This window comes from Pholis gunnellus, assembly GCF_910591455.1.
Source record: "Pholis gunnellus genome assembly, chromosome: 19".
In the NCBI taxonomy this organism is placed as follows: Eukaryota; Metazoa; Chordata; class Actinopteri; order Perciformes; family Pholidae; genus Pholis; species Pholis gunnellus.
This window is the reverse complement of record NC_136546.1, coordinates 7,938,114-7,960,397: the sequence shown is the minus strand read 5'-3', so window position 1 is coordinate 7,960,397 and position 22,284 is coordinate 7,938,114. Positions and strand designations below refer to the sequence as shown.

The window sequence follows — 22,284 nt, the reverse complement described above, 5'->3', positions numbered from 1 at the left end:
CTTATGTGATTGCATGAATGTTCCCTTGTGTTTTAAATTTGTTATAATTTATTTTATCTGCTATTTGATATCGGCAAACAAAAAACAATCAAGAAAACAACAGTATAGATACTCCAGCAATACATTTGGTGCATTATTTTTATTTAGTCAAAAAGACAAAACTTAAAAATAAAATCTTGTTACTGGTGCAAATATAAAACGATAATTATTTGTTAACTAGTTTGATTTAATGAAAGGAGTTACCTTTTAAACTATACAAACCATGTTTCTTTATTGATTATTTCTTAATCTAACTTTTTTCTCATCTTAATAGAAAACTCGAAGTAACAGAAACACTAATTGTCAATAAAAAAAAATAAAGTACCTACTGCAGATATCTGCTGCTTGCATCTATGTCACAGAGTTCTGAAGACGTCTCCGAGTGATGAAAAGTCAAGGGAAGGTCCATCACTTTAACTCTGAGTGGTCGAACACTTTGCCTCTCTTGAAGTTCGGACAAACAGTTGTGAAATAGTTTGAGCTCTTAAATCCAAGAAGTAGTTAAGTGGCTTTTCTCATGAATCCAAAATCAACAGTCCCCCTCTTATTGAACTATTCCACAAGCAGAAGGTGAGCAATTATGAGAAAATGTCCACAATTGGTGTGTAAACTAAATTCTCTATTACTTTGACAGGTAACCACTTCCTCCATCCATACATACCTGCTGTATATTCTAAATGTGATGTTTGTTCCAAGACAATAAAATAGTTCGCTTCCCCTGTTGACCAAGAGTAGCCTACTCCTCATGTACTGGCCTGTAATGTCAAGTCTTTGCCACGAGAGGGCCACCTTGTGTCAGCAGAGAAAGGGACCACCAGGCCGCAACAGGTGACAAACAATTGATACAGAAGATCGTTTCGATATGAACGTATGAGACTTAATGCAATATTTGTCAAAGCTGCGTTGCTTTTGCAGACTGGATAGACGATGAAGCTGTTGCCCGAAACGTTTCACATCTGGATGATGTTCATTGCCCAAATGTACCTTGTAATCTGGTTGGATCACAAGATTAATGGACGAAATAACGCAATTAGTTTGCAACATAAATGAAATGCTTCCAGCTCTCAGCCCTCGAAAAAAAAAACACTGATATTATTACAAAGATGGATGTTAGATAAAGAGACGTTCTCTCCTTTCGCCTCTCTCATCGTTGTCACGGTGTTTATCACATCAGCTGATAAATTGGTGGTTTACCTATTTCCAATTTTGACGAGTTAGCAGCACATGAATCGTGTCGGTTTCGGGCAAACTGCTCCTTTCTCCTGAAAGCGCACCACTCCACATATGGTCTTTCGTGTGCCCGCCCAGCTCCGCCGGGCTCCACACTGTTGTCTCTCCGCCCAGTGCGTGAGCCTGGAAGATAACAGTGGAAACTGGGCAGGGTCTCGCTCCTGCACATATGAAAGCAGCCTCTGTGTGCGCGCGCGCAGTGTGCAAGCTTTCACTTACGAGAGCTGACACGCCGCCGCGAGCCTTTAACTGCGCTTAACTTCGTATCGGTGTGACATTTTTTTCTTCTCCGTCAGTGGGCGTTGCTACGCGGATACCGGCGGTGTTGCTCAACTTTGGGAAGTATGTGGCTCTTGTTGTGAGAGCCGAGCAGGAATGCGCGACATTTGGCTGGTTTTAGTTTCTTCTTTTCTCTCCTCGGATCAGTGTCGTGACTTCGGACAAACCTGCGGGCGTGTAACAGCGTTGACTGGGTGTTGCATGTGAGCGGTGCACTCAACAGTAAACATGCAGCATGATGTGTAGTCGCTCCGCTGCCTCTGACAGACCGTTCGCCTGCGTCGAAGCGGAGTAGCTTGCACGTCTCGCCTGTGCGGAGGCTCCATGGGTCACCGCCGTGCGTAACGCTGGCTCTCCATGGAGGACTGGCGGAGAAGCGGCTCATCGCAACCCACTCTTTGAGACAGCGAGACGTGACCCGTGAAACCATGATGAGTCAAGACCAGGACGGGATATCCTTACCGGTGCCCTGCTTCGGAGTTTGTCCCAGCAGGGAGAGCATCCGCGGCGAAAGCAGCAGCAGCAGCGGAGGCGGCGTCTCCGGTTTCCCCGCAGCCGGGGCTTTCTGGCAGGACTCGGTGGTCTGCAGCGGGGGGCTCAGCCCGACCCCGGTGGGCGATCCGATGGACGGCGGGGGCTTGCTCTCCGCGGGGAAGTCGTGCAAAAGCAGGCCGGTGACGGTGGCCTATGTGGTGAACGGAGAGGCGAGCCAGCAGAACAACGCCGAGAGCATGGCCCTGCAGTGTCTGAAGGACGCCTGCGAGACGGCGGGCAGCAAGCTGGAGACGGTGAACTTTGGCAAACTGGACTTTGGGGAGACCACGGTGCTGGATAGCTTCTACAATGCAGGTGAGTGCGGGGGAAAAAAAACTTGCAAAACTGCCAACTCATCGTAGGTGGAGTAAATGTTGATCCTAAATGCTGCCTGTTGGGATTTGTATCCATATTTAAAATGCATTGTATATGACTACTTAACATCTGCTCTCCACTGTAAGCATTAGGGTATAAGGTCAACAGTCCTTAGTGAGAGTCAGTCACCCCTTAAGTGCCATTACCTCCCAAGGATGTTTGCCTCTCTTTCAAACTAGTCTCAGGGGTCAAAGGTCAGGCCTTTTGCTGTATCACCTCTTTCTGGGGAACCGCTTGCCTCCAGGACAGGTTGCTCTGAGCTCCTTAAAGGCAACACACAGCTCTGCGTGTCAGGGCTTGAGGCTGCAGCCTTCATGTCCCAGTTATTTCCACGCTGTGCGGAACAAAGCTGGAACTCATTGAGCGAAAGAACATTATTGGGGTTGTTTTGATTTACTCCACAAATGTGGTGATTGCTGTATTTCCCCTCCACGCGTAGTTTCGTCCTTCCATTGTGCACCTCCAGTATCGTGCCGGAGTGTCATGGGTTGAGCCATGAGGCTGGACTTTCCACTGGAATATACGAGCCGAGAAACAAACTTGAACCCTCTGACTGAAGGCACTTTCCCCCTTCTCTTATTCATGTTGTGCGTGTAGTCGTTGGCTCCTAATGCTACTGGAAACGTTCAGTTGTATTAAAAACACTGAACAAAACACTCTTTGGAAAGCACACCTTCCAGGGATTGTGGTCCAATAAGAAGCGGCTGTAATGTACGGGATGTACAGGGCTGGTCGGAGTGTTGAGGAGCCAGGGACTGCAGCCAGTGTTTGCATTTCACTCGCATGCTGTATTTGGGATCAGGATTTGTTCAGCAGGTATTGCAGAAATAGACGTGGCTAGTCCAGATGCATGACTGGTACCAGGAAGCACAACGCCTATTTAAATAAGAAGGAATGCAATAAAACCAATGGGTTTCATCAAACTGATAGGGTCATTGAATCATACTCTATGTAGCAACTTAAGGAGCCTTAATACAACTCAAAATGTTACTAAAAAAACCCTGATAGAGACTTACCTGAGAAGACTGTTATCCAACACACAGCTGCCACAACCTGGCAACCCAAAGTTTCTTCTTATAAGTGGCTTATAACTGGTCTATAAAGTGGAACTATTAAGTGCAACCTAAAAATGTAACAACCAAATGTAGCTTAAACTATTTGTCAATTCATCCAGTAGTATTTCTTTTGATGATCAATTATTAATTTCAGTCCCGTTTCAGCTTCTCAAATCTAAAGATTTTCAGTTTTCTCTGTTATATTGAATACTTTTGGTTTAAGGACTGTTTGCTGCACAGAACAAGTAACATGAAGATGTCCAGCTGCGTCAGAGAAATTGTATTGAAACACTACAGGAATGGAGAAGCTCACAGCAAAGGTGGTGAAGACTTTAACACCCATGATCCTACACTCAAACTCCATCTTTTGTTATTGCTTTGATGGCAACATCAAATTACATACTGTGCCTTTAGTGTGTTTTGATGAGAAGCTGATTAACAAGTTTTCGGAAAATACTGTGAATATAGAGAAAAAAACAAATTCAAAATTCCTTAAAATACATTAGAATAATGTCGGAATATAGGCTTATTGATACAAAACTAAAATACAGTTGCACTGTATTTTACAGCTACACAAAGTTTCTTCATAATTCTGTGACACCAGGCAGTTCTATGGTTTCTGCTCAACATAAGACAGGCTTGTTGCTTGTCATAACATCACGTTATTAGTTGTGCAAACACACCCAGCTCTCTCTTCTTTTTGTTTTTTTATTTGGTCGTCTCCCTCTGAACTCCTGTGGAATTTTCCCATAAATTCACATGGGAGGGCAGAGGCATTTTCCCAGAGTCACTCTGCTCTATCTGTTCAAACACACACTGCTTCATCCTCTTCCTGCACGAGTGTGTACCAGAGATGAAGGCCAGACAACAAAAAACCTTTTAAACAATGAGCTCAGAGCCCCGACTGAAAGTATGTCCATTTGGAAAGATGACTTGCCAGATTCAAATAGAAGCTGCTCCCAACTGTCCTTAAATGTCCTCCTCACATGATACCGTGGAAAAAGAGGACATTTGGCTGAGATTTGGCAGAGGCTGATTGTCAAGCCTGCGGGCCACGGTACTCGGGAAATGCTACGAAAGAATGTAGATGCAAAACTTTTGCCAACAACAATGACTAACCCTCTGTTATCATGAGGGGTTTTGTTCCTTACAGCCCAGTTATTGATCACAGATTCTGCTCCTGGGGGGTCATTGATCAGGTGGAGTGTGATCTTGTGTCTAAGTGTGTTTTACTCCGAGCGTGATCACGTTATTGACTGAGACCCGTCAACAGTGAGGTGGTTTTTGCAAAAAAGAAACGCATCAACAGTAGAGTACAGTTCATGCTCTGGTTTTAACCATGAAAAGAAGAGAATCGTCAGCAAAAAAGTGTACATTTGGTTAACAGGAGGGCTTCAACTTTCGATTATTTATTATCAATGAATCTCCTATTTATTTGTTTTTATTGCCAAATGTCAGGCACAATTTTCCAGATCCCAGCATGACGTCTTCTAATGTCTTTGTTTTGTCCCAACAGCAGTCCAAACCACAAACATAATCAATCTAAAATTATATAAACCACAGAAGACGACTGCATTCTCATATTTGAGACACTGGAATGATTGAATCTTTGGCGTTAATGCTTTCTAAATGACTTAGTAGGCAACTCGCTGTCTGCACATCGACTAATTGACTAATTGTTTCAGCACGAACGCATAAAAAGAAATGCAGTATGTTAGCAGTGACAGTCATTGACTCACATCATCTGTCTGCACCGCTTTGAATATGCAAAGAACTAGTTTTGGCCTGACTTTTTATTTTACTAAAATAAAAATAAGACAATGTCACATCAGCGAGTGTATTCTGCATTATTTCATGTTGAATTCTAGTTGGGCCAACCCCACATTATTTTTTTCTTTGGTTGCTATTCTCCAAATTAGGGAACAAGAAGCAAAAAGCCATCGGTATACTTTATTTCGCAGTAGGATCTAGACGAACACCACTTTGGATTGAAGGCGAAAACTACACCATGTTGGTTGAAAGGCATATTTCATACAAGTGATGTGGTTCAACATGTTTAAAGTAAATGAAGATGACGTTTCTGTCCCTCTTAGGCCTTCTGTAGGAAGTTTGTTGTGTAGTATCAGCAACACAGTCTGACGGTGATAATCAGTGAAGCGACTTCTCTTCATCCACCTGTGGATAATTCCGTTCTGCTGCAGTGACTTGATGTTTCCAATACTCTCAAAGAGAAGTGGATTTTTCTTTTTGTAGGTGCCCAAACAAAAAAAAGCAGCAGCTGAGATCGATACAGTTTGCGAGCATCTGTCGTAGCTGCTGGTTGACTCCTCCGTCTGGCCTGACTCACTGTGAGTCAGCCTACAACTGCAGAACCCCAAAGCTAACCTTCTGTTGAGCATTGACCACACACATTCACCGAGTGAGTAAAGTGCATAATGCTTTAGTGCGATTCTTTACAAATGCATCAGTTAAACTGGCCTGATGTCATTGTGAACTGCGGGGGGAGAAGCTGAATCATCGTCCACCTCTTTAAGTTTTGTCGAGCAGTTCAAAGGTCTGTTTTGTACAAGCGAGCCAATCGCCAGCCTTTGTAGGGGGCAATAGAATAACGGTGGTGATGTAATCTAATGGCGCCAGTCCCAGAATCCCAAAATGTTGTGTCCATACGAATAGGGCAACACATGTAGCTGTAGATGTTGCAGCAATCAGAACCACACTGTGTATATTGAAGGTATTTGTCCAGAGGTGTTTTTTGCTGTTGTTTTTTTTTGGGGTTGGTTAAATGAATTGGCCCGTCTGGTACTTGAGACAAAGAGTCGGCAGCATTCAGAGATTATAAGAGATCTTCTTCCTTTGATCTCATTGATGGAGGATCAAGTAAGATAAGCTGAGAGGTTTTGATTTGATTGATGACTGTGTGACTTGTACATTGACGTGCTAAAGCTTTTTGGTGGCTCGACGTGATGACATAATTACAATTCACACTGATGCACGTTGTCATCATGATGGAACATCCAGCCAAAGCAACAACTCATTTCTTCTTTCTCCTGAAATATGAAAAAAAAAAAAAAGATCCATGATGAGACTAATGAGCTAATGCTTTTGATTTTGCTTCATGAAACTTATTTGAATGACTTCAAACCAACACGTGGTATTTATGTGGAAGGATATTTATCATCAGCCGTACAGACTTGTGCTGTTTGCATCTTCATTAGTGGGTTTGGTGTTCGGTCATAGCCGTGGTATGCAGAGCTCTATCTCTCGTGTCGATCGTTGCAGAGATTTACAGAGAGCACAATGTCTTTGTTTGTAACCGTTCCTGAGCACTTTAAAAGCAGCTTTGCCTCAGTCCGAGTGTTTGCTTACCTCTCGTTTTTTGTGCCCGACCCCACCGCTCACCTCTCTGCCAATTACTCTCACAAATGCTTTTCAGGCGGTTCACTTTCACTCTGTATTGAGAAGGCTGAGAGAAACCGCAATCTTGAGCTCTGAGGTGAAGAAATTGTTTAGAAATACATTCATATCATTATTTTTTTGAAAAGCCCGTTAGCCACCGCAACAAATGCTGGTGTTGCTGTTCTCGGTGTGATAAAAGCACGGAGCTCCTTTACTTCCCTGACGAAAGTCCTGGGATAGACCCAAACAGGGCTGTGTTGTAACCTTGCACAGCAGGTCAGGTCCTACAACACCGCAGAGGCGTCGGCTGACAGCTTCTTGTTAAGAGCCTCTCGGGATTCACCGGCGTAAGGTTGTACACTCAGTTTCCCGAATGGGAGGCGGCTCTGCTCTGAAATCCCATCAGCTGAGCCCTCTACTAAGTTGTTTATCCTCCCTCCTGTTTACTCTGTATGCTTGGCTGCTCGTCAGAGGTGAGAGAGCACAAGGTCAGAGGGATTCAGCCCACGGGCCACTCACTGGCGTCTGGAGAGGAAAAGCGACCTCACCTCGGCGGTAGAGGTAGTCTGCTGGCACAAGTTGTTTTCATGCGGATATTTCTCAACAGGAAGTGTAGTCGGCTTGTTCTTCATTCATTGCTGTTGTGAAATCCACATTACAATTGAAGCCTGACAGCCATAAAGCACTCCCTGTGTCATATCGCATCAGGGTTGTTCTGCTTTGACACCTTTGTATGCGCTGCAGACTAATAGCAGTATTCTCAATATGCAGTATTTCGCCATTAAACGGTCTGCTAAGACGGTATTCTTCATACACGCCGAACATGTTGTAAGTGCAGTATAAACCCCAGAGTAAATCTCTTCAGTGCTCCTCGGACAAATGACAGGAGGTGGCGTGGCGGCGTATTAAAGCTGCCTTTCAGGTCTTATCAGGAGTTCATTTCAGGTGAGAGGCAGCAGGAGCGTGCACCCGGCGCCTTAAGAAGGCAGTGGAGGGTGACAAAGAGTGGCTCATATATCAGCACCATGATAAGGAGCCAGGAAGCAGTCAGTGCCTCTACCTACACCCAAAGATCAGAGGGACGAGTCCGTTGTGTGGGAAGCATATAGCTGGAACGGTAACGTGCAGTGATGTGTGCAAGATGAGGAACATTTAAGTACAATCGCTTTGTTTTAAAGGGGAAAAAGTTCGATAATAGAGCTGTAAACCTATCACCGAGCCTCACGCAAGAACCACTTGTGTGAACGACTTTGTACGAGTGATTTAGAAGAACTTGCCGCAATCACCAATTTCCTCCGTATTATGTGGGCGTTAATTATGCTAATTTATAATTTTCATGAACGCACGCTCATTTACACGGAGGTGGTACCAGCCCACCATACAAAAAGTGAAAGTTAAGATAAGAATACGAAAATGTTCTGCATGAGGCGGACTCCTTCTGAGGTAGAACAACTCTTACTAGGTTGTTTTCTCCTCCCACATGCATATAATCCACTGTTCTCAGTCACTCAGAGACTCTACAGCATCTAGTAATAAGATTGTAAACAGGCGCCGCTTGACAGAGGTGGTGTTACTCATCAGTACTCTCTTGTCACGTACGCAGCTTTGGGCTGGTTTGTTTCACTGTTTGGATTCTGCAAATGCACCGCAAAGGTCACAGAGTGAAGCTGATGCAAAACGGTGTTTTTTTTTGTATCAAAGTAAAACATGGGTGGTTGTGGGAAGGAGGCAAAAGGTGTTCCGAATTTGACTATACGAGCTACAAGTTGAAGGCGTTTTGTTAAGGTCCTCTGTCAGCAGCAGACTTTCCTTGTGGTTTTCTTCTCATACTTAGTTACTCTACTGTAGGCTGCCAACAAGCAAGAGGCGACGGATCACAAAAGTCACATCGTCTGGGAACAGGAACATCTGTGCAAAATGATGCCCCACTTCATCTAGTAGATCTTGAGATATTTCACTGGATAAGTAAAAACTTGATGCTAATGCTTGACAAAAAGTCAGCGGGTTCATCCTCTGGGAACATGAATGCATGATCAAAATGTCATCTTAGTAGTTGCTGAGGTATTTCAGTTTGGACCAAAGCGGTGGACCGACCGACCGATCAACAACGTCAACCCTACAGTATCAAAAGGGGGAAGTAATGCTTGAAAACCTCAGCTTGCTACAGTTCTAGGAATCAAAAATACTAAGAAATCCTGTAAGGAGATTTTTATCAGCCATGCTGGTGTGTGCGATGTTTACACATTTTGCAAACAGGCACAGCAGTACCTCAATCGTATCATGTGAGGTAATCGAGATAAGGAAACAATGTTCACTTGGCATGAAAACAAATCCCTCTTGTTTCAGCGAATTCTGACAATGAAGGCGGCAAGTCGGGGCAACATCAGCACAAGTTTCTCGCAGCCTGTTCGTCCGCCGCGGATGAATTCGCATTCTGTTCTCAGCTCTTTCCCCCCTTGGGGCCATGGCACTGCAGTTGGTGAAATATCTCAGTGTGTGTGTAAAGGCAACAAAGTGGAGCAGAGGTAAAAAGGAAAAAAAAGTCTGCCAGGAGAGCGATGCAACTGGAGGGTCTCATTTCCTGCATCAAGGTGTTTTCAGGGTCTTTCATTTCAAGCACACTTGTGACTAGAAATATAGGGAGCATTAATCTCTCTGCAGTGCAGGGCATCTAAACGACAGATGAACCATTGTCTGGTATTTCCCATATTATCCACTGCCTGTTTACACCTTGTGTGGCTTTTTGGCTTCCCATGTAGCTCAACCTGGTTTGGAATTCTTTCTAGATGTCATCTCAAGATATTTTTGTTTTGTTCCAGGCCTTCCTGAATGCATATTTTAGTCAGAGTTTATATTTGTTTGCTACCTTTTCTTCTGTGTAGTTTTAAATGCGCCACCCTTGTTTTTACCTGAAATTGTTGCACCACTAGTTTCTGTAATGTAGACATTTCCAGAGCAGGTTGGCAAAATGCGTCATCTTGAAAAGGTTAGCAGGAATCTGATAATGTGTGTCTGACAGTCCTTGAACAAAAACCTGCTTTCCCAAGAAATTTAAAAGCCGTTATCCTGCAGAGCTGTCTCAGATCTCATATCTTTTAGAGCAAGCAAGTATTTACAAGCAAGCTGAAGTCACGGCGCAACACTCTCTGTTGCAGTTTTGTTGCAGGTCAACGCTCAATATTTGAATGCTTCAAGTCAACTCTCAAATTCTTATATTGGTGACATAAATCCAAGTCAAACTCAAAAGTACCCTGGTTACATTCGTCACTGCTGGTGGCACTATGGAGCTATATTTTGATTATCTGGGCCCAGTTGAGTTTATAGCTCACGCTCTACCTGCACGGTCCTGGGGATGCAGCTGACATGACACGGGGAGGGGATATATATATATATATATATATATATATATATACTGATTTACCGTGTCAGTAACAGACCGTGGAACATGGCAGTATGCCAGCAAAAAGCAGGAATTCAAACATTAAAACAAACCGCTTTTCAAATGTTTTATAAGGACTGAAAAGCATTCAACGTGTTGGTAAAGCTCTAAGGATACACGCAATGCATTTTGATGAGACGCGCTGACTGTAAACATGGCTGTGGTTCTTTACGAGACAACTCCACAGGATACCTTTTTAGTCTGTCTTGAGTCCAAGTGTCCGTGTGTCGCTGCGACCAGAGACATCATCCGTGGCACGAGTACAAGAGGCCATAGTGGTGCAGCTGCCACGACGCACGGGAACACAACGACCATCTTCTGCCGTTTCTGGAAATTTGGCAGAGAACTTGAACGTTATACACCAGAAGGTTCCTTTTTTCTTCTTCTTTTAAGGGGAGGAAAACGAGTTCTCGGGTGGGGGAAATGATTTCCAGTGGAGCTTGGAGACAGTAATTCCACTGTCTGTTTCTGTCCTCCGTGTGGGCCAAGCTTCAGGGAAATCCACCCACTGCACTCGGCTCCACTAACACGAGCCTCATTCCCTCCTTTCCCTATTAACGATAAGGGGGAAAAAAAACACTGAGGGGTTTTCACTCACATCTGTTACAGTTGTTTACTCGCCGAGTCTCCATGGTTACAACATCTTTTGTGTAGTCGTTACAGCCTGTAAGGGATTGTAACAAGTGCTTCATTTACTCACGTGACTGTACCTGTCCGGTTCCTACATACTCAAACACGGCAGAACATCACAGCTGGCCCCTGAGTGACCGATGTAAACAGTGCTGTTAGTATTAATTGTTATTAGGCCAAAGTAGAAGCACATAGCTACACATGCAAACCTTTAGTCCTTCTCTTACCCTGCAATGGAAACGGATTGTTTCATATATGCTGTGGTCCTGTGTGAGTGGCGGACTATTGTTACACTGAAGGAAAGATTAATTACAAGCAATGCCACTCAAGCTTCGACTGCCGTGTCATTACATCTGCAACTTGGTGATATTGTTGTTAGTTTCAAATAGTTTCTTAGTTCTAGTACTTAGTTGTTGTTTTTTTTACATTATTTAAACGTTAAGTTTTCATAAGACAAGACTAATCAAAAGCAGTGAGTCCTAAATACATCCGTGATAACATATTCTAAACTAAAGGTTTCGAGGTTAGAATATATGATCAAAGAAGTGTGGATGGTGAACGCAGTTCTCAGTGTAGTTTATTGCTGAAGGCTGTCGGGGAGCGACTGTTTACATTTCTCAAACAGCCCACACCCATTAAAATAGATTTCCTCGTGTCCAAATGTATGCTCTCCGTTTGGCTCCGAGAAAGACACTTTTAAGTAGCTGAGCTAATCCATATCCACTTGAACTGCTGCGATTACAATATTGAGCAGATCTCCCCCTCCTCCAAAAAAACAACAACAACATGTGTGGAGGCACTCGGGGGACGGCTGAGAAGGATCGAATAAGAGGAGCCCGTAGACACCAGAACAATTCATGCAGCTCTCCAAACGCTCTTTGCATGCCTCCCTCCTCCTCTTCAGAGGCACCGCTGGGCCTGAGGAACCTGCAGCGGCAGGCCGAGAGCTGCTGGAAGCCAAATAGTGTGCAGGAGTATTGAATTATTCTCCTCCTCTGCTTTGAGCAGTAGCTAGGTGATGGAATCAATTTTGTTTTGGTCAACAGTGGTGGTGGTCCAACCGGTGTAGCAGGATTATCGGGGCATCGCTATGGATGTTTTGCCCCCCCCCCCCCCCCCCCCCCAAATTTGTCTTATCCCTCCCTGGTATAGATCGTTTTTTTTATTTGTACTCGTATCAGGTGATTGGGATGACTGCAGCAGCTGAAGTAGCACATGTGATCAGGTGACGGGGGCCTGTTAAAAGGGTGTCTGGGTGACTCAAGTTTCTCCGCTACCGGCTTTACGCAGCCTTCTGTCAACACTATGTTGGCAGGTCTGCTGTTACACTGGCAGGCCCTCATCTCTGCTGTGGAATCGGTACGAAATCACAAACATCTGAGCGCTCTCTCCAGAAAAAACATAGTCATAGTCATGTCTGTGTGACATTTACCATTTCTATGCTGGTTTTTTACATTTTTTTTTCTCCTTGAATTCAAGATTATTGTCGTTGATGTGGAGGGAAGTCTATCGTGACTCTGTTGGTGGAACAGAAAACACATTTTGATTATACCGTGTCATTGCTAGACAAGTGTGACATTTGAGTGTGTTCCAACATGTCTACAGTACATTTACTCCTTTGGTTTGTTTAGTCAAATTTATAGGATCATGTTCTCAGTGTTAACAAATGCATTGCAGTTTATTAGGACTGAGCGTAATATGAACTTTTGAACGTTTGTTCTGAGTAGATACATGTTTAACTAGGGCTGCAAGTAACAATTATTTTCATTACTGATTTAATCCATTGTTTTTCTTTCTAGATGAATCATTTTAAAACACCAGAAAATACTAACAAAAAATGCCCACCACAGTTTTCTATACCCAGTTACCCAAAGGTAACAATTGTATTGAAATCCGTATGTTTTGTTGGACCAGCAGTCCAAAACACAGCACACAAAGTACAGCTGAGGCTGATGGGAATGTCTTGAAGTATTCCAAGTATTTTGTCATAAACCTGAGTATTAGACAATGCAGATTTGACCTGGTGATGGCGCTAGGTCAAGGGATGACCACAGTTTGTTTTTTTCATGATTACTTCTACACAGATGTTAGCTTTCGAACCGCGATCAAAGGCATCAACCGATCACGTTCTGTGCAACGGACATATGTAAAAAAACAAACATACACTATAGTGTATAACGTGATCCGTATGCCGAACTAAGACAGAAAACTTAATTATTCCTTTCAACCTTGACAAAGAAAGCACAGAACAGATCCACTCCTTCTGTTCTTACCTTTCAAAATAAAAGCCCAGGACATATACTCTGTTATATGCAACAGTTTACCTCAGACAGAGTGCCAGATGCTGCTCTGATTCAAATGAATGCAAATCACTGGTGGTACAAAAATTATTGCCCCTTTTTGTGTCGTTTTTTTTTCGCCACGCCCCGGATTTATAAAGGCCTCTTACTGTAGTTCACAGCTAATCTCTATGTTTGGGCTCAGATAAGATAAGAACTAGCTGCTCGCTCTACTACTGCTACTAGCATTTAAAGTAAAATATCTGTCTTTGTAGTGAAAGCCGAACATCCTGTCGGGGAAATGAAGGATGAAAGTGGTTCCGTATGACTACCACTGTATTCAGCTTTTTGTTAACGTCAGGGATACTTTCCCGGTTTTATACTATTATAGTTCAGTACGTTTGCATCCAGCCTCAAACACACACTGACGATATCATACGCCACTAGCCAAGTGATCTCAGCTCTCAAGGGCTTTGTTGCGAGAACAAAGCACTTATGAGAACTGATTGCTCCTTGCGAGTCTCCCGGCAGAACAAGACTCACTTGTGTCATGTGCTTTTTTTTCTTCTTCTTTTTTTCCCTACGTGCACAGAGCTGCGTTTCTTATTCATCACTAATATTAGCCCTGCCCTACGACAGCAAACATTGGCTCAGACGCATTCCTGTAAAGCAAGGTGAGGATTCCACGAAGAGCAATGCAAAATTAATCCACCCAAGTCATCGCTGCATTTCAAAAAAACACGGCCGCAACCCTTTTATTTTCCGTCAGCTGTGTGCTACACTGCAGCCTTTAAATGGCCTGTTTGCATTCAAATATCGCTGAGATGTAATATTGATGGGGTCTCCCGCCAGCAGAGAAATGAGACAAGCTTATCTTTTATTCATCAGCCAACCCGCACTGTCTGGATGTTGACATTCGGCAGCTTGGGTGCATAAAGTAAGAGCACTGAGGGAGCTAAACAGCCTTTTATTCCGTCTTCACTCAGATTTATTTATGGTGCACAGAGTATTTCTCTACTTTAAGTCCACTGAGCTGAAATAATCCAAGTAATGACACAGGAGATGTCTGTACATCCAATGAATGCCGTGCGTGCTCGTGGAGATGCCATTTAATATTCAATAATTAAATGCGTCATAGATATGGAAGTAACAAGTGGGCGTCAAGCAGGGGTCAGTGTGTGAGGATTAAGGTGTACTTTCCCCTCTCCGCCTTATGCGTCAGAAAGGGAAACCTAACGTGCACTCAATCGCAGAGCAGGCGTCCTGATGTGAAGATGCTGGCCGCTCATCCGGAGAGCGAGGACCCTCTTGGTATTCTGCATCACTGCACGGAGAGCTTGAAATCCCTGACGTCCTGTCCTGTGGGGGAAAAAAAAGAAAAGTGAAGCTGTTCTCTAAAGCTTGTGTGGAGGGGGAGGGGTTGATGATGAGAACCTTTTGAAGGCCAGCAACAAGTACATGCTTCCCGGGAAGAATTTGCATGTGCTGATGATGAGTGAGGGGGAGCTGCGTGGCCCCTCACCACTGACCAAAGCCCTCCACGGCTGCAAAGAGCCAGCCTCTGATAGGCTTCTCTCCGCAGTGTCGTGTTGGCACGAGGACGCGGAGCCGCTTAAAGCTGTTTAATTGTTTACCGTTCATAGTTATGAGCGTTCACGTGGTCGCTTTGAGTAAATGGTTCTGATGGTCTTGGTAGTATTATAGGAGCTTTGCCTGCATGTTGTGATCTGCCCTTGTAACGCGCAGATTTTGTCCTGCTGGTGTTGCATTCTAATGATCGAACATAGATTTGATGAACACAGCGCTATCACAGCTGTTTTTAAAGCTGCATTGATACATTTTGTTTTGGAAAGGTAACTCTTGAGGGATTTATCTGGCTCTTTAGTTGCTAAATGCTCCTCTATGTTCACCAGCTAGTTGCTGACTTTGTCTGTTCTTTGGCACTGGGGAGATGGTGTACAGTGTTTGTGTTTTTGTTTCTTTCTGAAAACAGCTGCTTGTGTGACCTAATAGTGACCCTGATGACAGCAGTGAGACTGAATAAATACATTTTTGTAAGGACAATTCTTAATAGGACCATGTTCCTATACCATCTATATGCAAACCTGCATCCTTAATATTTACCTCAAGTCTTAATGGATGCGAGATGCATTATTGTCCGTCCAATTCATGTGAACACAATATGTCAGCAACGCCTTCAATTACATCTGGCACAAACATCCACTTGGACTTCAGGATGAACTGGTTACACTTTGTTGGTCAAAGGTCAAAGTCACTCTGACCTCACAGGCCACGACTCAGGAACTCTTATAATTATGATAATTTCACACAAACTGGCATAAGCATTCAACAGCGAGGTGGTAATTGTCGTTTTGTTTTGTTCTTAAATATTTTATTATTCTGATCAAAAACTGAAATCTTGAATGCTTTCAGTTTCAAGTCAAGTAGAGTTAAGTCTCCGTTTTAATCAGTCAGGATTCAAAGCAGTCAAGTCATTCTCACGCCCTCATTTTTGTGACTTAAACTTTTTTAAGATGGTCTAAGGATAGAGTGTGTTTCATGTTGTAAAGATTGTAAATGTGTGATTTTGGGCAACATGAATAAGATTTGCTCGACCTGACTGATCAAAAATACTGTTAACTGTATGTTGGCTAACCATCCAGCATCTGTTGTATTTCAAAAACTAAACAAATGTAGGAAACTTAGAAGCGTCAGTGACGATGGCAAACTTTGCTCTATTTTTCACTAGTCATGCTTCCTTGTTGTTGTATTGTTTCACTGTTTTGTTCATCCTGAACCTGATAACACCTGATTATGATCCTCCTGTTCAAAACTACCAAAGGGAATCGGAGACTCTTGCATATTGTGCCTTTTTGTCCCATTGACTCCAGCTGACTGACTGAATATGTCAGTGCTTCTCTCCGGTGGTAGTCCACCAGCTCCGGCCTATAGCTTGAAACAACACCTAAGGGGTACAAAGATTAAGTCGGGCTGGTTCAAAGGTGCTCTGTTCTTTAGCTCCACGTCATTTGTTTGTTGACACAAGGAGGTAGACAGAAGTGGAAACAGATGAAAAACCAGGGAGCGGCGTTATCTCTGTGAGCTGCTCTTGTCGTTACTGGAGTGCAGCCACCAGGCTGATGTGTTTTTGTTGTTATCAGTGCATCGGCGCGGCCTCGGGGACAGCGTGTACCACCTCACTCCATGTGTGGGCCTCCATAACAGTCAAGCTCATGCCATTTAAATGCAAGAATTGAGGGATGTTACGCTTTTGGCAGGGTCACATTGGCATTTGTACATTATGGTTCAGTTGGACAGCATGCTTGTGAATGAGCTCGTTGGCAACGCAGTGCTCTGTTATGCTCGTGTAAGCACTTGGTTCAAGGCTGGGAACTCTCCGCCCCCTCGCCAGAAGCTATTGTCCCTGCCGGGTTGTGTGACACATTGCAATATTTACTCCTATTGACCTATTGATCCAGATCACATGCCTGGGTCCAGCTGGAGTCGGTGTGGTGTTGAGTGTATTTGTATTCGTAGACTGGAGTTGAAAAGGACGAGTCAGACCACCTTCCGTCAAACCTGTTTTTCAAGAGAAGGCTTCTGAATTGGCTCCACTTGTTCCTCTGACACCGGAATCTATAGCTGACAGCAGACTGCTCTGAGCTATACAGCCTGTAACAATCTGTAGTGTGAAATACCGACACACACACACACACATGATGTGGCTTTTTATCTGTCCATTAACCTTTGACCTCTCTCTCTCCCACAACGATATAGAGCAGTCGATGTTGGCTTAAATGAAAGCCTGGCGTCAAGTGTTACTCACGTCTAGCTCCGATATGATGCAGGTTTTACATGTATTATTTAGGCGATTAATCGAAGTCAAGATTTATTGTTGATTATATTTACCGATGTTTGCATTATTTAGTCCGTCAGTTAATTAAAATTGTCTGCTTGAACTGTATTTGTTCCTTCTGTCTACTAACCAATTAATTGAAAAAAATTGTTTTCCGCATTAATACACTGATTGTTCAGGAGGAGCACTGAAGTAGCAGTGACTCACTTTATACCTGAACGGATTCTGAGATGGGTTGCTAAAAGCCGATCTCTTACCGAAGCAACAACACTGTTTACTTTTCCATTTGTCCACACAAAAGAAATGTGTTGCTGTTGCATTGGCCTTGATGTTGTAACACTGGGGTTAGGTAAGAGCTTCGAGAGAGCTATATCAGGCTAATATTTAGCAATTATTGGCATAGAAATGACCAAATTTAACGAAAGCAGCCCCAAATACACACTTTAAGGCGTGTAAGGCTTTTGCTCTTGGGCTGAATCTCAATGCCGCAGCATACAATGGTATTTCAGACAATATTGTGCTTCCGTTTCAGTGGTCAAAACCAGAAGAGTGGTTTTCGAGTGAGATGTTCAACAGTCACGTGTGTGTGTGTGTGTAAATGCTTGTGTACATATAGATACAGCTACAGTATAACAGAAGTGTTAACCATTTGATGACTGTTTTAAATCAAAGTATTAACCCAGAGGGCTACACTGACGCCTGTCTCTTACCACCAGACATAGCTGTGGTGGAGATGACGGATGCCTTCCGCCAGCCCTCGCTCTTCTACCACCTGGGAGTCCGAGAGAGCTTCAGCATGGCCAACAACATCATCCTGTACTGCGACACCAACTCCGACTCCCTCCAGTCTCTGCAGGTACAGCAAGCCGTCGTCGCAAAAACCGAATACAGGACAAACCCGCTCTCTTTGCTTATACACATGAGCCAAGCAGTCGCTGTGGTTCACAAAGGTGGTGATTAAAGGCTATATTTAGGAGGAGGCAGGGGATTGAAAGAAATGAGATTTGGTGGCAGCAGCAGCTCATAAATGTGTCAATAATTGGATGGAAGGAAATGTATTTATGATTCATTTGGAAGCCAGTGATGGCCTCATTTAGTCGAAGATGAGCCAAAAATGTAGGTGAAAGTAGAATTTATGGGAAAAGACTGTTTTCTTTTATTCAATTAGCAAATAATCACTTTTTAAAATGGTAATTTTTCTGCAGTCTTTATATATTGTTTTGCCTTCGGTGGTGTGTCTTTAGGTGTTACTTTTTAATCTCCACCAAGGAGGTTTAGATTTCAGTCCTGATTGTATGTAAGCTGAAACATTGCAAAGCATATTAAAGTTACAGATTTCATTAAAGTTTGGTGGGAAGTTAAGTCATGGCCCAAAAAGCAGGTGTAGCAGGCATTGGTCTAGGTTCTGAAGCATTGCTCATCATTGAAAGACCTTTTCGTACTGCACTTTGCAGATAGAAAATTCAATTTCTAAACTAAATTCCTTTTTTAAACCGAACACATTTATGGCATTGTGCACTCTTGGTGGAGGTGCTCAGCCGTGGCGATGATCATTACTCATGTTATCAAGTTCTTTTAGTGGAGGTGGGCTGCGTCCACCTCTAACGAAGACCACCTCCGCTAACTTCATAAAAGATGACGCACTGTTATGAAATAAACCACAACTGTCAGAGGCACTGCTCTGTTAAAGCAAACTCTAAAGGAGAGTAACACATCTTTAGTCATATTAAAATGTCAGATTGTTCTCACCCAGACAAATTTTGGCTGAGTCAAAACATATGGCAGCAGTGTGAGTCTTGTAGCTCCTGTGTGGCAGACAAGATGTAGTTCACACTGTCTGAGGCCCAAGCTGAGCATATTTTAAACCTCCTGCTGTAGGCGACTTGTGGCAGAGGAACACTGAAGCCTTTATTGTAGGTATTTAGTGCAGTGAGAGGAGTCTTATGGCGACCGCAATCCAGTGCCAGCAACCTCACTGTGCAGTCAACATGTAGTACTATACAGCCTTCAGTGGAGATTAACATGACATTATAAACCAAATGCACGGTCTCTGCTCTATTATTTCGGTATTTTATGTTGGTCAAATTGCTTCAGACGGCCTGCCCTAATGCAGACTGGTACCTAACAGGAGGTCCTGTGGTCTGCTGTGGTACCCGACCGCCTCGCTGGGCAGTCGGCTGGCTGCTCTCCACCCTGCCTGAAAAGAGCACTTTTCTCTGGTGGTTTCCTCTGAACTCTATCAGGCTGCTAAATTGTTTCAATGGGTGCTGTTTAAACGTCAGAAGATATCTTTAAATACTGGCGTCCTTTCTTTTCTTTTTTTTAAAATACATTAAGACCTAAAAAGGCCTTTTTGTACACAGTGTACTCGTTCTTGTCATGCTTCTTTCTCAATGAATTGTGTATGAAGGGCAAAACTATCACGTGGCACGTGTGTGTAAATGTGACCGACTAAACATAGGGAAATATGATACTGATCGGCCGGTCAACGGTCGTTGCCAATCAGCTTGAAGTTTTGCCAATTGCCAATCAGTTTCCATTGGCAGCCGATTGATCGGTGGATCTTTACTGGCAATCTCTCTAACCCTATAGTTAGTTCATTTCAAATACAAGCTAAAGCCTGCAAGGATTGTTTAAAGACGGGTAAAATTGATGCATTTGTGTTACTTTTTTACAAAAAGAACTCCCTTTCAGTGGCCGAATATCTGACTTTCTGCCAGACATAAGACCTCGGTATGCCTCAAACCAACTACAGCAGTTGTATTTATTGTAAACAAAGCTTCTTGGTCGAACACACATTGAATGTTTCCTTCCTCATAAAACATTTGCAAAACCTACATTGCTACACACATTGTGTATGCCTACACTTTGTGCATTAAGCGCACCAACTGTTACTACATAATGTGTGTTATCGTGTCACAGCTTTTAACCACAAACGGATATCATCAAATTTCCAAAAAGTCAGTCATTTTAATAAATGCTATTGTCACAATTATGATGTCTGAATCTCAGTGGAACTAAGAGAAATGTTCTTGTGGAAACTCTAATTATATTTGTATCTTTTTGTTTCAGGAGATAATTTGCCAGAAGAACACTGTAAGTACACAAAGCAATCTTCTTCCCCTCCCCGCCTTTGCCTTTCACACATTAATCACACATGGCTCACACATCACACATCCTTTGTGCTGAAAGAATATGTTTCTTTACAACGTGCAGGGAGCACAGTGCCCAACACCTTATGTCGATCTCCTCGGTGTGATGAAGGTTTTCTCTTTTGCAACCCACTGTTGTTCAGACGCTGTGATAAAGGTTTCACAGAATGTAAAACGACAACATCGCTTCCATATCAATGTTTTTCTCTTATGGCAGCTGCTGTATGAGCTATAGTGACTGCATGGGCTTGATCTTCATAAGAAGGCTCGAGCGTTTTGAAAATTTCACTTGCAAAAACTGCAGCATTCAAATGAGGTGCTGCATTAAAGCTAAGGAAATCCTGTTCTTTTCTGACTGTCATGTCGTTCCTAATTAAATTGAAAGTTTATGTAGATTCACATACTGAAACACATTGGGTGTTAAAGGTATAATGTGCAGCATTTTCCCAAAATGAATGTATGTATAAAAAAATGTTACAATAAACTTTCATGAACAGAACGGACAATGCCGTGGTAGCGACCCGTCAATCTCAAGGTAGCCACGCTCTAAATGGGACTATCGTTTTCTAAATGAACATCAGGCTCTATTAAAGAAAGCTAGTGACTGAGATTAGGGATGGACGATACAGGGTGATACTGAGTACTGATCCGATACTAGTGTTTAAAAAAATGATATGCCTCACTGTGTGGAAGTGACGGGGATCATTCTTTTATGTGTAAGGAAACATCAGGCTTGATTTAGCCCTTGCTTTCCTAACTTTGTAAAACAAAATGTAACAAATAAATATATAGATACAAATTTACTGAATTAGTATTGATCAAAATGATGATATCCGTTCACAAATCGGCCTATTGTCTCTGATTGCCAATACAGCTGTTTGACGGACCGATATCCGATATTATTATCGGTATCGGTGCGTCTCTAATGATACCATAAACTCATGTTTACAATGTTTACTAAGGTATTAAATCAAGAAGTAGAGTCATTTTCTCATAGACTTCTATACAATCAGACTTCTTTTTGAAACCAGAGGAGTCGCCCCCTGATGGCCATGTGAAAGAATGCAAGTTTAAGGCACTTCCACATTGACTTCACTTTTCAGACCCGGAGAATCCCTCTCAGTCATCACTTTTGACCCACTAGAAGTTTGTGGTGGTGTGTGTATCCACAGAGACTTTGCCTTCTGCCTGTATTTTCTCTTTTCCTCTTTTTTTGCTGTATTCGGGACGTCTCTGGGCATCAACAAAGTGCCTCTAGGCCCCACATGGGGGTGTTACCCCCAGCCAATAACAGCGCGATGGGTGTGTATCCCGTTCAAGTCATCAAATACTGCCACTTCGTCACGGTTCTTCTGCTCCTGATAGCTGCACAGAACCGCAAGGCCCTCTTTAACGTCTGTATTTTTACATCGCTGTCTGTTTTCATTTGCCCCTCTCCTCTCTCCCTCCCCCCCCTGCTGTGTGCTGAGTGCTGCTATTGGTGTCCGTTTGACCAAGTGCAGGGGTGGAGCCACACACGGAGCTGAAAGGCGTGCGCTTCGGCTGCATTCATTCGAAATCCGGCAACGCTGCATTTTCCCGCACCGGTTGTGCGGAGATGTCGGTGTGTTTAACAGTTGATCTAATAATTATTTCTTTTGGCAGTTTAGATCATAAAATGTAATTTGTTTCCCCAAACCCGAGGGGATGTCATCAGATTGCAGTCCACATCTGAATTTAACTTACAGTGATGTAAAACAGAGAAAAGCAGCCAATCCTCTCATTTGAGAAGCTGGAAGTAACAAATAATTGACATCTCTGCTTGACAGATACCGTATCAGATTAATTTAATCATCTACATTTTTGTTGATTGATTTTCTGTTACTTCTTGAGCAATCGACTAATTTAGTGCTGGAACCAATTATGAGACAGAAGCTGGAGTCCACGTTGAGGGCTGAGATGAAAGGCTTAGCTCCCCTAAGTGGCTTTTTAGAGAGGAAGGAGGTAGCACTGCGCTGCATGAAACACACTGATCCCTGAC

The 22,284-nt window shown here is 43.2% G+C and overlaps 1 protein-coding gene across 1 annotated transcript in view; it reads left to right on the top strand.

Moving 5' to 3' along the window:
• Positions 1 to 1,575: 1,575 nt before the first annotated feature.
• Positions 1,576 to 22,284, top strand: part of map3k5 (mitogen-activated protein kinase kinase kinase 5) — a 65,122-nt gene continuing 44,413 nt past the window's right edge. Inside the window, exons 1-3 of the mRNA XM_079180964.1 lie at positions 1,576 to 2,397; positions 17,829 to 17,968; positions 20,185 to 20,208. Of these exons, the coding sequence (XP_079037090.1) occupies positions 1,977 to 2,397; positions 17,829 to 17,968; positions 20,185 to 20,208 (585 nt within the window). The 5' untranslated portion in view covers positions 1,576 to 1,976. The remainder of the gene's footprint in view (positions 2,398 to 17,828; positions 17,969 to 20,184; positions 20,209 to 22,284) is intronic.